Raw genomic sequence first — 16,054 nt, forward strand, 5'->3', positions numbered from 1 at the left:
CTGCGTGTCTACGTGTGACTCAACTGTCAGACTCCAGCTCAGAAGCCCCTGCGTGTCTACGTGTGACTCAACTGTCAGACTCCAGCTCAGAAGCCTCTGCGTGTCTACGTGTCTACGTGTGACTCAACTGTCAGACTCCAGCTCAGAAGCCCCTGCGTGTCTACGTGTCTACGTGTGACTCAACTGTCAGACTCCAGCTCAGAAGCCTCTGCGTGTCTACGTGTCTACGTGTCTACGTGTGACTCAACTGTCAGACTCCAGCTCAGAAGCCTCTGCGTGTCTACGTGTCTACGTGTGACTCAACTGTCAGACTCCAGCTCAGAAGCCTCTATGTGTCTACGTGTCTACGTGTGACTCAACTGTCAGACTCCAGCTCAGAAGCCTCTGCGTGTCTACGTGTCTACGTGTCTACGTGTGACTCAACTGTCAGACTCCAGCTCAGAAGCCTCTGCGTGTCTACGTGTCTACGTGTCTACGTGTGACTCAACTGTCAGACTCCAGCTCAGAAGCCTCTGCGTGTCTACGTGTCTACGTGTCTACGTGTGACTCAACTGTCAGACTCCAGCTCAGAAGCCTCTGCGTGTCTACGTGTCTACGTGTGACTCAACTGTCAGACTCCAGCTCAGAAGCCTCTGCGTGTCTACGTGTCTACGTGTGACTCAACTGTCAGACTCCAGCTCAGAAGCCTCTGCGTGTCTACGTGTCTACGTGTGACTCAACTGTCAGACTCCAGCTCAGAAGCCTCTGCGTGTCTACGTGTCTACGTGTCTACGTGTGACTCAACTGTCAGACTCCAGCTCAGAAGCCTCTGCGTGTCTACGTGTCTACGTGTCTACGTGTGACTCAACTGTCAGACTCCAGCTCAGAAGCCTCTGCGTGTCTACGTGTCTACGTGTGACTCAACTGTCAGACTCCAGCTCAGAAGCCTCTACGTGTCTACGTGTCTACGTGTGACTCAACTGTCAGACTCCAGCTCAGAAGCCTCTACGTGTCTACGTGTCTACGTGTGACTCAACTGTCAGACTCCAGCTCAGAAGCCTCTGCGTGTCTACGTGTCTACGTGTCTACGTGTCTACGTGTGACTCAACTGTCAGACTCCAGCTCAGAAGCCTCTGCGTGTCTACGTGTCTACGTGTGTGACATGGCTGCACATGTACGTGAGCTACAGCTTGTCTGTGAGTTGATAGGCTACGTGTCTGTTCCTGTGTCCGTGCATGCAGTCAGCCAGTGTGTGCGGTGCTGTGTGTGTCACAGGTCCTGAGAAGAAGGGCCAATGAGCTTGTTGAGGTGTTGAACTTTGAACCCTGACCTTGACAGCCACGTCCTCAGTCTCGTTAGGTCGCAGTGGTCTGCGTGCTGGCTGCTCATAGTTGTCCATCTGGTAGAGCAGGGGCTGCTTCCTGTTTATAGCCTTGGTCTGGAGAGAGAGAGGTAGGGGGGGGTGGGGAGGGAGAGGGGAGAGGGAGAGAGAGGGAGGGAGGGGGATGGGCAGGGAGAGGGGAGAGGGAGGGAGAGAAAGGGAGGGAGGGAGAGAGGGAGAGGGGAGAGGAAGGGAGGGAGAGGGGGGAGAGAGAGAGGGAGGGAGGGATAGAATGAAAGACAGAAATGGGGAGAGGTAGATGAAGGGAGGGTGAGAAAACAGAAAGAGAGAGATTGCATTCAGTGATAAACTTGGCCCCTCATCCGCTGTAACCTCCAGGGAGGACCCCCTCTCAGACCCTGACTGAGACTGTCCCCAGAGGGAGCTTCTTATCCCCTACCCCTCATCCCCAAGACATCCCTCCCTCCATCCCTCCTTCAGCCCTAAACAAATGGCTCCTCCATCTCACACTAACCCCTCCACCACTCGGTCTCCGTCTCCCTCCACTCCTTCTGAGGAGTCCAACACAGAAATAAACCTGTCAAAGTCCTGAGAACAGCTGAAGACATGACGAGACTGGCAGCAACCAGCAACTTAACGACTCCTGGTTGAGATTCCCCATGAAACACTGCTGCTAGATTGACACGGTGTGTAGTTACAGTTCCTCCTTCTACAGAGACCAGATCTGCTCTGGTCAAACAGACACTTTCTCTGCAGTTCCACCAACAGTTTGAAGTTAGAAACACGTTGGCTCTGAAACTTGGTCAGTTGAAAAGCATCATAACCATCACATCATCCTGACGAGTCCATTAGCCGTGTTGGGAGCTGTGGAAACCCTGTAGTAACACAGTAGTTGTTGTATTCCATGCTGGCTGTAAATGAATAGCTCCTGGATTAGGCTCTGTGCTGTGCTGGCTGAATGTCCAGCATTAGCTGCTCTGGCAGAGGGACAGATAAGTAATTGGGTCATGTTCATTAGGGACCAAAGTGAATAAACAGACTGAAACGCTAAGAGACTACCTCGAAACACACCATTTAGTTTACATTTTGCTTCAGTGTTCCCTACTAAACACGACTCAGGCCTGTAATAGGGGCAGTGTTTGGTAATAGGGATGGTGGTGTGTGTGTGTGTGTGTATGTGCGTGCGTGTGTGTGTGTGTGCGTGCGTGCGTGCGTGTGTGTGTGTGTGTGTGTGTACTAACCGTCCCAGGGTGTTTCTTACAGGCCTCTAGGGACACAGACATGTCTCCGTTCCTCCAGCTGTCATCGCCAATCTCATCGCTCTGCAGGAACTCACCCAGCTTCTGGACGCTGTGGATAGGACACGATATGATAGGACACACACAAACCCACACCCACACCCACACACACACACACCCACACACACACACACACACACACACACATAAATAACCCTTCTATGATACAAATAAGATTCCAGCAGATTGTCTAACTGGTAACTATCCAGTATTCAGTATCCCTGGGCGTCCTCAGTAGGCCTCTCACCTGACCATGGCCTTGACTGCGAAGCGGACCACGGTGGAGAGCAGGAACAGTGGGGTAACCAGGATGTGGAAGAGGGCCAGAGCAGCGAAGGCCTCTGAGGAGCTGGGTTTGGACTTGTTGATCAGGGCGTGGCTGACAAACGTCTGACAGAGACACAAAGACACACAGATACTCAGTTTGGTTTTGTTACCAGATTTCAGAGCTGGCAAAACACTAGCTACAATTGGCCCGAAAAATGGCCTGCAGGATACAGGGATGATGAGAAACCCTCTTACCACAAGCACAGCAGCGATGGGGATAGCAGCATTCATGAAAACTGGGGAGGAAAAGAGGTAATATTATGGAGCAACAGAGAGCCTTTAGAGAACAAAGACATGTTCAAACTTCAAAGCTCTTAAGTCAAACTGAGCTCCAAATATAAATCAGGACAGAATATAAGCAGTGTGAGTGTCTTACTGGACAAAATGGGGGGATTTCACAGCTCAAAATAAAGGATGTGATAGCTATTATAAAGTAACAGAGGAGATGTGTCTTATTGGAGGTGTAGAGGGCCAAGGTGTGTGTGTCTCACTAGACATGGAGGTGTAGAGGGCGAAGGTGTGTGTGTGTCTCACTAGACATGAAAGTGTAGAGGGGGCGTAGGTGTGTGTGTTTCACTAGACATGGAGGTGTAGAGGGCGAAGGTGTGTGTGTCTCACTAGACATGGAGGTGTAGAGGGCGAAGGTGTGTGTGTGTCTCACTAGACATGGAGGCGTAGAGGGCCAAGGTGTGTGTATGTCTCACTAGACATGGAGGTGTAGAGGGCGAAGGTGTGTGTGTGTCTCACTAGACATGGAGGTGTAGAGGGCGTAGGTGTGTGTGTGTCTCACTAGACATGGAGGTGTAGAGGGCGAAGGTGCGGAGGCTGGTGAGCTCTTTGCCCCTGGTATCTTCTACACTGTCACAGAAGATGTTCTCCCAGGCGTACAGCTTCAGCAGCTTGATCCCCTTCAGAATCTCTGTGGTTTTCTTCAGACGTTCCGTAGACTGGTCCTGTCAGAAGAGGGCGATGCCTTACTGAAGATTTAAACTACAAAATAATATAAATATATTCTCACTTCAACTGTTTTTAAAGGTTATTGTTTCCTTATCATATACTGTTTCCCTCATCACAACAGAAAATAACTGAAATCACTCAAATCTAGGCTATTTATTGATGGTAAAGCTTGCAGGTTCATATCTAAAGAGACAGTGAAACTACGGTCTAAGGGATTGGTGCAGGCAGTGTACAACCTGAGTGTCTCAACGTGAACAGAGGGTGACTCACCAGGGTGCTCTTCTGGGTGTCAGCCAGCTTGGTAGCGATCAGGTATTGGACTGGAGCCAGCAGCACGATGACCGAAGCTCCAATCAGAGCACTGGTCCCCAGCAGGTAGTACAGCAAGATCACGCCCATCACAATCTGAGGAGGAACACAACACAAAGATATGAGGGCTATATTGGGGAGTTATTAGGGATATATTAGGGAGTTATGAGGGATACATTAGAGTTATAAGGGATATATTAGGGATATATTAGGGATATTTTAGGGATATATTAGTGATATATTAGGGATATATTAGTGAGTTATTATGGAGTTATGAGGGATATATTAGTGATATATTAGGGATATTTTAGGGATATATTAGTGATATATTAGGGATATATTAGAGTTATAAGGGATATATTAGTGATATATTAGGGATATATTAGAGTTATAAGGGATATATTAGTGATATATTAGGGATATATTAGAGTTATAAGGGATATATTAGGGATATATTAGTGATATATTAGGGATATATTAGAGTTATAAGGGATATATTAGGGATATATTAGTGATATATTAGGGATATATTAGTGATATATTAGGGATATATTAGAGTTATAAGGGATATATTAGTGATTTATTAGGGATATATTAGTGATATATTAGGGATATATTAGAGTTATAAGGGATATATTAGGGATATATTAGTGATATATTAGTGATATATTAGGGATATATTAGGGATATATTAGTGATATATTAGGGATATATTAGTGATATATTAGGGATATATTAGAGTTATAAGGGATATATTAGTGATATATTAGGGATATATTAGTGATATTTTAGGGATATATTAGTGATATATTAGGGATATATTAGTGATATATTAGGGATATATTAGTGATATATTAGGGATATATTAGAGTTATAAGGGATATATTAGTGATATATTAGGGATATATTAGTGATATTTTAGGGATATATTAGTGATATATTAGGGATATATTAGTGATATATTAGGGATATATTAGAGTTATAAGGGATATATTAGGGATATATTAGGGATATATTAGAGTTATAAGGGATATTTTAGGGATATATTAGGGATATATTAGTGATATATTAGGGATATATTAGTGATATATTAGGGATATATTAGAGTTATAAGGGATATATTAGTGATATATTAGGGATATATTAGTGATATTTTAGGGATATATTAGTGATATATTAGGGATATATTAGTGATATATTAGGGATATATTAGAGTTATAAGGGATATATTAGGGATATATTAGGGATATATTAGAGTTATAAGGGATATTTTAGGGATATATTAGGGATATATTAGGGATATATTAGGGATATATTAGGGATATATTAGGGATATATTAGGGAGTTATTAGGGATATATTAGGGATATATTAGGGAGTTATTAGGGAGTTATTAGGGAGTTATGAGGGATGTATTAGGGAGTTATTAGAGTTATAAGGGATATATTAGGGAGTTATTAGGGAGTTATTAGGGATATATTAGGGATATATTAGGGATATATTAGGGATATATTAGAGTTATAAGGGATATTTTAGGGATATATTAGGGATATATTAGGGATATATTAGAGTTATAAGGGATATTTTAGGGATATATTAGTGATATATTAGGGATATATTAGGGATATATTAGGGAGTTATTAGGGATATATTAGGGAGTTATTAGGGATATATTAGGGATATATTAGGGAGTTATTAGGGAGTTATTAGGGAGTTATGAGGGATGTATTAGGGAGTTATTAGAGTTATAAGGGATATATTAGGGAGTTATTAGGGAGTTATTAGGGAGTTATGAGGGATGTATTAGGGATATATTAGTGATATATTAGGGAGTTATTAGGAATAAATTAGGGAGCTTTGTGGGATATATTATGGAGTTATTAGGGAGTTATTAGGGATATATTATTGATGCATAATATTACAGTCATATTGGTACTGGCAGATAATGGCTTAAAAAAGACATACTTGTTAATTTAAGATCAGGTTGTTGGCCGCATCATACATAGAGACTATGTCCAGATAGATTGTATCTTACCAGCATGGCCCCACCTGCACTTACGTCGAATTGACCTCAAACGTTTTTTGTTGTTGTTGCATTTTAGCTAACACTAACCCTTTTCCTAACCGTAACCTAATTCTCCTAACCTGCTACGTTAATTATCCTAACCTACTGCGTAAATTCTCCTAACCTGCTACGTTAATTATCCTAACCTACTGCGTAAATTCTCCTAACCTGCTACGTTAATTATCCTAACCTACTGCGTAAATTCTCCTAACCTGCTACGTTAATTATCCTAACCTACTGCGTAAATTCTCCTAACCTGCTACGTTAATTATCCTAACCTACTGCGTAAATTCTCCTAACCTGCTACGTTAATTATCCTAACCTACTGCGTAAATTCTCCTAACCTGCTACGTTAATTATCCTAACCTACTGCGTAAATTCTCCTAACCTGCTACGAAAAGTACATTTCGACATAAGCTGAATTCTATCTAGTCAAAACCCACCTGCACTGGCATGGCCCAGAGGTTGGGACACAGGAAGAGGAACCACATGAGCTGGTTGGTTTCTATGGCAACCAGGTTGTTGATCTGGCCCAGGGTCATCTCTCCCATGGACATGTTAGAGGTGGACAGACGCAGGATCTTGTTGTAGATCATCGCCTAGGAAACGGACAGGACAGAGGACATTAACAACCTACTAGATACAGTACATTCACTTCTGTGACTGCCTACGGCTGTCCCGATTCTCCACCTCTGTGACTGTCTACGGCAGTCCCGATTCTCCACCTCTGTGACTGTCTACGGCAGTCCCGATTCTCCACCTCTGTGACTGCCTACGGCTGTCCCGATTCTCCACCTCTGTGACTGTCTACGACAGTCCCGATTCTCCACCTCTGTGACTGTCTACGGCAGTCCCGATTCTCCACCTCTGTGACTGTCTACGGCTGTCCCGATTCTCCACCTCTGTGACTGTCTACGGCTGTTCCGATTCTCCACCTCTGTGACTGTCTACGGTTGTCCCGATTCTCCACCTCTGTGACTGTCTACGGCAGTCCCGATTCTCCACCTCTGTGACTGTCTACGGCTGTCCCGATTCTCCACCTCTGTGACTGTCTACGGCTGTTCCGATTCTCCACCTCTGTGACTGTCTACGGTTGTCCCGATTCTCCACCTCTGTGACTGTCTACGGCTGTCCCGATTCTCCACCTCTGTGACTGTCTACGGCTGTCCAGATTCTCCACCTCTGTGACTGTCTACGGCTGTCCCGATTCTCCACCTCTGTGACTGTCTACGGCTGTCCCGATTCTCCACCTCTGTGACTGTCTACGGCAGTCCCGATTCTCCACCTCTGTGACTGTCTACGGCAGTCCCAATTCTCCACCTCTGTGACTGTCTACGGCTGTCCCGATTCTCCACCTCTGTGACTGTCTACGGCTGTTCCGATTCTCCACCTCTGTGACTGTCTACGGTTGTCCCGATTCTCCACCTCTGTGACTGTCTACGGCTGTCCCGATTCTCCACCTCTGTGACTGTCTACTGCTGTCCCGATTCTCCACCTCTGTGACTGTCTACGGCTGTCCCGATTCTCCACCTCTGTGACTGTCTACGGCTGTCCCGATTCTCCACCTCTGTGACTGTCTACTGCTGTCCCGATTCTCCACCTCTGTGACTGTCTACGGCTGTCCCGATTCTCCACCTCTGTGACTGTCTACGGCTGTCCTGATTCTCCACCTCTGTGACTGTCTACTGCTGTCCCGATTCTCCACCTCTGTGACTGTCTACTGCTGTCCCGATTCTCCACCTCTGTGACTGTCTACGGCTGTCCCGATTCTCCACCTCTGTGACTGTCTACGGCTGTCCAGATTCTCCACTTCTGTGACTGTCTACGGCTGTCCCAATTCTCCACCTCTGTGACTGTCTACTGCTGTCCCGATTCCCCACTTTATTTTTGCACCTCCCCCCCACTCCCCGTCATGAATTGAACAATGGCAGAAACTCCCGTCAGCCAATGACTACACATCTAATGCTTTTAAATTTATGACAGAGACTGAACAAGTGAACACTTTGGGTAAAGGATGGAGAATCGGTGACGCAGTATCCTACAAATCCCAGAATCCTCCAGTCAGTCACCAGCAGGGCTCCACGGAGGTTGATGCCGGTCTCTATGGTGACATAGTAGGAGGCCTGTAGGAAGGTCCGCTGTAGCACCAGGGCCAGGAACAGCAGAACAGCCAGCACTGACGTATTCTGGAGCAGCTCGTTGGATGACATGAAGTAGACCTCAAAATAGGGGACCTGATAGACAGTCACACACACACACACACACACACACACACACACACACACACACACACACACACACGCACACGCACACGCACACACACATATACACACACACACACACACACAAACACACACAAACACACACACACAGATAGTAGGTTAGAGCAGATGTAGGGGACTGTAAAAAGCAAGACCTGACACTACCCAGACCCTGTCACTACCCAGACCCTGTCACACACAGAGAAGGACAGAGAGTGAGAGAGTGTGAGATGAGTGAGGAATTTTCCATGTCACTTAGAAATGCACGCCTGCAGTACTTCAGCCTAAACTCTCTGTTCCTCTGTTCAGCCCTCTGACACCGGCACTGTGCACGATGCTCTACTTTAGAGAGATGTTCCTCTGTTCAGCCCTCTGACATGATGCTCTACTTTAGAGAGACGTTCCTCTGTTCAGCCCTCTGACATGATGCTCTACTTTAGAGAGATGTTCCTCTGTTCAGCCTCTGACATGATTCTCTACTTTAGAGAGACGTTCCTCTGTTCAGCCTCTGACATGATGCTCTACTTTAGAGAGACGTTCCTCTGTTCAGCCTCTGACATGATGCTCTACTTTAGAGAGACGTTCCTCTGTTCAGCCCTCTGACATGATGCTCTACTTTAGAGAGAGTTCCTCTGTTCAGCCCTCTGACATGATGCTCTACTTTAGAGAGACGTTCCTCTGTTCAGCCCTCTGACATGATGCTCTACTTCAGAGAGAGACGTTCCTCTGTTCAGCCCTCTGACATGATGCTCTACTTCAGAGAGACGTTCCTCTGTTCAGCCCTCTGACATGATGCTCTACTTTAGAGAGAGTTCCTCTGTTCAGCCCTCTGACATGATGCTCTACTTTAGAGAGACGTTCCTCTGTTCAGCCCTCTGACATGATGCTCTACTTTAGAGAGATGTTCCTCTGTTCAGCCTCTGACATGATGCTCTACTTTAGAGAGACATTCCTCTGTTCAGCCCTCTGACATGATGCTCTACCTTAGTTCATCAGTTCAGTGCTGCTGACTCCCCACAGGTCCCAGGATAGTTTATTTCTGTGTCCTAAATGGATTTCTGGTGTACCTTTAAAAGTTAGTTGAGGAAAGTGTGTGTGTGTTTTTGTATCTGTGTGTGTGTGTGAGGGTGTGAAATATGCTGTGGGATCATTTGTGTCTATAATATAATTGGTCTAATGGGGGTGACGTGGTGGCTGGGACAGGGACAGGGTTGGGAACAATGGCGCTGTCGACGCCTCATGACATCACAGAGGAAGTGAGTCATCATGAGAAGACGAGCAGACCACCCTGCTGCGCCCTCATGGCGGTACGATGTCGATGACACATCCCACAGCGTCAGACAGTGAGCTAACTATATAATAAACGGTTTATCTCTATGGAGCTAACTAGCCAACAGTCACAACAACATGGAGGAATGTGTCACACAAACAAGATGTCTGCTGTATCAAATTTAATCACTTGAATGAGCCGTAATGGACGGGCATAACATAGAAGGAACGAACAGGAACTATGGTACCAGGAACAGAGTTATGGGCCGATGGGAACAGTAACTATGGTACCAGGAAAAGAGTTATGGGCCGATGGGAACAGTAATTATGGTACCAGGAGCAGAGTTATGGGCTGATAGGAACAGTAATTATGGTACCAGGAACAGAGTTATGGGCCGATGGGAACAGTAATTATGGGACCAGGAGCAGAGTTATGGGCTGATAGGAACAGTAATTATGGTACCAGGAACAGAGGTATGGGCCGATGGGAACAGTAATTATGGGACCAGGAGCAGAGTTATGGGCCAATGGGAACAGTAATTATGGTACCAGGAACAGAGTTATGGGCTGATGGGAACAGTAATTATGGGACCAGGAACAGAGTTATGGGCTGATTGGAACAGTAATTATGGTACCAGGAGCAGAGTTATGGGCTGATGGGAACAGTAATTATGGTACCAGGAACAGAGTTATGGGCTGATGGGAACAGTAATTATGGTACCAGGAACAGAGTTATGGGCTGATAGGAACAGTAATTATGGTACCAGGAACAGAGTTATGGGCTGATGGGACCAGTAATTATGGGACCAGGAACAGAGTTATGGGCTGATGGGAACAGTAATTATGGTACCAGGAGCAGAGTTATGGTCCGATGGGAACAGTAATTATGGTACCAGGAGCAGAGTTATGGTCCGATGGGAACAGTAATTATGGTACCAGGAGCAGAGTTATGGGCCGATGGGAACAGTAATTATGGTACCAGGAGCAGAGTTATGGGCTGATGGGAACAGTAATTATGGTACCAGGAGCAGAGTTATGGGCTGATGGGAACAGTAATTATGGTACCAGGAACAGAGTTATGGGCTGATGGGAACAGTAATTATGGTACCAGGAACAGAGTTATGGGCTGATGGGAACAGTAATTATGGTACCAGGAGCAGAGTTATGGGCTGATGGGAACAGTAATTATGGTACCAGGAGCAGAGTTATGGGCCAATGGGAACAGTAATTATGGGACCAGGAGCAGAGTTATGGGCTGATGGGAACAGTAACTATGGGACCAGGAACAGAGTTATGGGCCGATGGGACCAGGAGCAGAGTTATGGGCCGATGGGAACAGTAATTATGGTACCAGGAGCAGAGTTATGGGCTGATAGGAACAGTAATTATGGGACCAGGAGCAGAGTTATGGGCCGATGGGAACAGTAATTATGGTACCAGGAACAGAGTTATGGGCTGATAGGAACAGTAATTATGGTACCAGGAGCAGAGTTATGGCGATGGGAACAGTAATTATGGGACCAGGAGCAGAGTTATGGGCCGATGGGAACAGTAATTATGGTACCAGGAACAGAGTTATGGGCCGATGGGAACAGTAATTATGGGACCAGGAGCAGAGTTATGGGCCGATGGGAACAGTAATTATGGGACCAGGAGCAGAGTTATGGGCCAATGGGAACAGTAATTATGGGACCAGGAACAGAGTTATGGGCCGATGGGAACAGTAATTATGGTACCAGGAGCAGAGTTATGGGCTGATGGGAACAGTAATTATGGTACCAGGAGCAGAGTTATGGGCCGATGGGAACAGTAATTATGGTACCAGGAACAGAGTTATGGGCCGATGGGAACAGTAATTATGGGACCAGGAGCAGAGTTATGGGCCGATGGGAACAGTAATTATGGTACCAGGAAAATAGTTATGGGCTGATGGGAACAGTAACTATGGGACCAGGAGCAGAGTTATGGGCCGATGGGAACAGTAATTATGGTACCAGGAACAGAGTTATGGGCTGATGGGAACAGTAATTATGGTACCAGGAGCAGAGTTATGGGCTGATAGGAACAGTAATTATGGTACCAGGAGCAGAGTTATGGCGATGGGAACAGTAATTATGGGACCAGGAGCAGAGTTATGGGCCGATGGGAACAGTAATTATGGTACCAGGAACAGAGTTATGGGCTGATAGGAACAGTAATTATGGTACCAGGAGCAGAGTTATGGCGATGGGAACAGTAATTATGGGACCAGGAGCAGAGTTATGGGCCGATGGGAACAGTAATTATGGTACCAGGAACAGAGTTATGGGCCGATGGGAACAGTAATTATGGGACCAGGAGCAGAGTTATGGGCCGATGGGAACAGTAATTATGGGACCAGGAACAGAGTTATGGGCCGATGGGAACAGTAATTATGGTACCAGGAGCAGAGTTATGGGCTGATGGGAACAGTAATTATGGTACCAGGAGCAGAGTTATGGGCCGATGGGAACAGTAATTATGGTACCAGGAACAGAGTTATGGGCCGATGGGAACAGTAATTATGGGACCAGGAGCAGAGTTATGGGCCGATGGGAACAGTAATTATGGTACCAGGAAAATAGTTATGGGCTGATGGGAACAGTAACTATGGGACCAGGAGCAGAGTTATGGGCCGATGGGAACAGTAATTATGGTACCAGGAACAGAGTTATGGGCTGATGGGAACAGTAATTATGGTACCAGGAGCAGAGTTATGGGCCGATGGGAACAGTAATTATGGGACCAGGAGCAGAGTTATGGGCCGATGGGAACAGTAATTATGGTACCAGGAACAGAGTTATGGTCCGATGGGAACAGTAATTATGGGACCAGGAACAGAGTTATGGGCCGATGGGAACAGTAATTATGGGACCAGGAGCAGAGTTATGGGCCGATGGGAACAGTAATTATGGTACCAGGAACAAGAGTTATGGTCCGATGGGAACAGTAATTATGGTACCAGGAGCAGAGTTATGGGCCGATGGGAACAGTAATTATGGTACCAGGAACAGAGTTATGGGCCGATGGGAACAGTAATTATGGGACCAAGAGCAGAGTTATGGGCCGATGGGAACAGTAATTATGGTACCAGGAAAATAGTTATGGGCTGATGGGAACAGTAACTATGGGACCAGGAGCAGAGTTATGGGCCGATGGGAACAGTAATTATGGTACCAGGAACAGAGTTATGGGCTGATGGGAACAGTAATTATGGTACCAGGAGCAGAGTTATGGGCCGATGGGAACAGTAATTATGGGACCAGGAGCAGAGTTATGGGCCGATGGGAACAGTAATTATGGTACCAGGAACAGAGTTATGGTCCGATGGGAACAGTAATTATGGGACCAGGAACAGAGTTATGGGCCGATGGGAACAGTAATTATGGGACCAGGAGCAGAGTTATGGGCCGATGGGAACAGTAATTATGGTACCAGGAACAAGAGTTATGGTCCGATGGGAACAGTAATTATGGGACCAGGAACAGAGTTATGGGCCGATGGGAACAGTAATTATGGGACCAGGAACAGAGTTATGGGCCGATGGGAACAATAATTACACACCACACTCCCTTCCTTGACGGGCTTTTTGTTGAGATGTTCGACGATGCCATAGATGCAGAGCGGCCCGGCGAAGCCCAGCAGATCCGCCAGGTAACGGAAGGTACTGCTGAGGAGGATGGGTCGGCCAAACGCCCGGTACATAGAGCGCCAGATGGATGGAGCCTTCTCTGGGTCCTCGGCATTCTGCTAGGAGGGGGAGGGGACAGGGATGGAAGGGTTACAACTACACAGGAGAGTTCCACTACAATGAACCTTCATCTCAGAGTGAAGATGAGACTACCTGATTACAGAGTCTGGTTCGCCAGACTACATTATTTATTTATTTAACCTTTATTTAACTAGGCAAGTCAGTTAAGAACAAATTCTTATTTTCAATGACGGCCTAGGAACAGTGGGTTAACTGCCTCGTTCAGGGGCAGAACGACAGATTTGTACCTTGTCAGCTCGGGGATTCAAACTTGCAACCATTTCGATTACTAGCCCAACTCTCTAACCACTAGGCTACCCTGCCGCCACAATTTCCGCCCCAATTGCCGCCCCAATTATAATGGACAGTCTTTAGAGATATATTCAAACCTATCCCGGGCTTGACATGTGTATAGGATACAAGTGTAATATATCTAACACACAGAGTTTTAACTGTAGAGAATGTGATCAGAATGTTCTAATTAAATTAAAGCAGGGATCCATTGAATGGTATGTCACTGCACTGGGGATCCATTGAATGGTATGTCACTGCACTGGGGATCCATTGAATGGTATGTCACTGCACTGGGGATCCATTGAATGGTATGTCACTGCACATGTCACTGCACTGCGGATCCATTGAATGGTATGTCACTGCACTGGGAATCCATTGAATGGTATGTCACTGCACTGGGGATCCATTGAATGGTATGTCACTGCACTGCGGATCCATTGAATGGTATGTCATTGCACTGGGGATCCATTGAATGGTATGTCACTGCACTGGGGATCCATTGAATGGTATGTCACTGCACATGTCACTGCACTGCGGATCCATTGAATGGTATGTCACTGCACTGGGAATCCATTGAATGGTATGTCACTGCACTGGGAATCCATTGAATGGTATGTCACTGCACTGGGGATCCATTGAATGGTATGTCACTGCACTGGGGATCCATTGAATGGTATGTCACTGTCAGAAGCAGAATATGAAACTCTGTCATTCCCTCCTCCACTCACCCTCTGATCCTCGTAGGCGTCTTTGAGCTTCAGGTAGTTGGTGAGGGCTCTCATGGCGATGGGGAGTTTGCCAATCTTCTTCAGCTCAATGGGTCTTTTATGGGCTCCTGTGATCAAGCATTCAATCCATCCAAATAATTGTACATCAATCAAAGTCATTTTAACATCAGTAGCTGTCACAAAGTACTTTACAGACACCCAGCCTGAACCCCAAACAGCAATCAATGCAGAAGCGGAAGAACAGTGGCCAGGAAAAACACCTGGAAGGAAGGAACCTAGGAAACGAACCTATAATCAGGGGGTTCATCCACCAGTATGTGGCCTTGGAGAGGAGGTTGACGAAGGGCTGGAGGAACCTCACTCCCAGGTCCTGAAGGTCCTCTGGAGGCTTTACCTTCTGGGGGTTGGCGAAGAACACGTACCTCTACACGGACACCAGGACACAAAGACAGAGACAGACACACACATACCAGGTAAAAAAGTAAAAAGCCAACAGGAGCTGAAATAAAGACCATGCATCTGCTATCAGATCACATCAGTACACCACATCACATCCTCCTCTTCCTTCTTCTCTTTATATAGAACCTCTATGACCCCTGACCCAGGAAGCAGTCAGTCCACCAGTGTTCTAACTCACCCTGACCCTGATGACGTTGATCTCTACAGCCATGAGGAGTCCGTACAGAACGACCAGCAGGGCTGTGATACAGAACCTCAGGTGCAACACTCCAACGCCGTACTCTGCAAACTTCCACAGCTTGATGGACTTGGTGATGAACGCCAGAACCCAGTAGATAAACAGAGCTGAGGAAGGAGGAGGTTGGTCACTTCGTGCACCACTTTCCCCAGAGATGTATGACAAGTATACTTCATGATGTACAGCAGAATGGTTCATGTGTAGCGAACTGTGTTTGGGCCATCTGCCATAGCCTCTAAACTACTACACCAAAGGGAGGCTAATTCAGCGCTGCTCAAACACTAACTGTTCATTTGGAGTAATCAATGCACTGATGGTATCATTTTGACTCACCCAGCAGTAGTTTGGGGAAGTTGGAGGTTTCTATGTTGTGGTAGTACACCACAGATGTAGTGGCTGCTATGAAACCCATAAACGCTGGCATAAAGAGGTGGAGGTGATTGGTGTCCATCTGTCTGAAAGGATGGAGAGACAGGAGGTTGCATCAATACTCAAAGAAACAAAGGCACTTTGTTATGCTATGTATCTCTGCTTTATAGGTTGACGTTGTATTCAGTCTCATACAGTTAACATACAGTTAACATACAGTTAACCCAGTAGAATTCAAACTTTTTCGCCAGGATTGCCGGGGACCCCATTTTTCGCAATAATTTATCACAACCCCACCAACGAATCTAATGACACAAGCTTAAAATCAGTACATTTCTATTTTTTACATCAACAAATAACATTTTTTTAAATGAAAAGAAACCAATAAATA

General features: G+C 46.1%; 1 protein-coding gene across 7 annotated transcripts in view; it reads right to left on the bottom strand.

Annotated features, from left to right (window-relative positions):
- LOC110516361 (ATP-binding cassette sub-family C member 9) overlaps window positions 1-16,054 on the bottom strand; it is a 69,299-nt gene that overhangs the window by 43,149 nt on the left and 10,096 nt on the right. For 4 of the 7 annotated variants that reach the window (XM_036945199.1, XM_036945198.1, XM_036945201.1 and 1 more), the window contains 13 exons: window positions 15,628-15,749; window positions 15,235-15,401; window positions 14,886-15,021; window positions 14,598-14,704; window positions 13,389-13,574; window positions 8,346-8,510; window positions 6,720-6,875; window positions 4,174-4,308; window positions 3,737-3,899; window positions 3,142-3,182; window positions 2,867-3,009; window positions 2,563-2,671; window positions 1,310-1,417 (listed from right to left, as the gene is read on the bottom strand). In XM_036945199.1, the coding sequence (XP_036801094.1) occupies window positions 1,310-1,417; window positions 2,563-2,671; window positions 2,867-3,009; window positions 3,142-3,182; window positions 3,737-3,899; window positions 4,174-4,308; window positions 6,720-6,875; window positions 8,346-8,510; window positions 13,389-13,574; window positions 14,598-14,704; window positions 14,886-15,021; window positions 15,235-15,401; window positions 15,628-15,749 (1,738 nt within the window). The remainder of the gene's footprint in view (window positions 1-1,309; window positions 1,418-2,562; window positions 2,672-2,866; window positions 3,010-3,141; window positions 3,183-3,736; window positions 3,900-4,173; window positions 4,309-6,719; window positions 6,876-8,345; window positions 8,511-13,388; window positions 13,575-14,597; window positions 14,705-14,885; window positions 15,022-15,234; window positions 15,402-15,627; window positions 15,750-16,054) is intronic. The other 3 variants (XM_036945205.1, XM_036945200.1, XM_036945203.1) reach the window with 1 other exon arrangement.

The sequence above is a fragment of the Oncorhynchus mykiss genome, chromosome 15 (genome assembly GCF_013265735.2).
Source record: "Oncorhynchus mykiss isolate Arlee chromosome 15, USDA_OmykA_1.1, whole genome shotgun sequence".
Taxonomy (NCBI): Eukaryota; Metazoa; Chordata; class Actinopteri; order Salmoniformes; family Salmonidae; genus Oncorhynchus; species Oncorhynchus mykiss.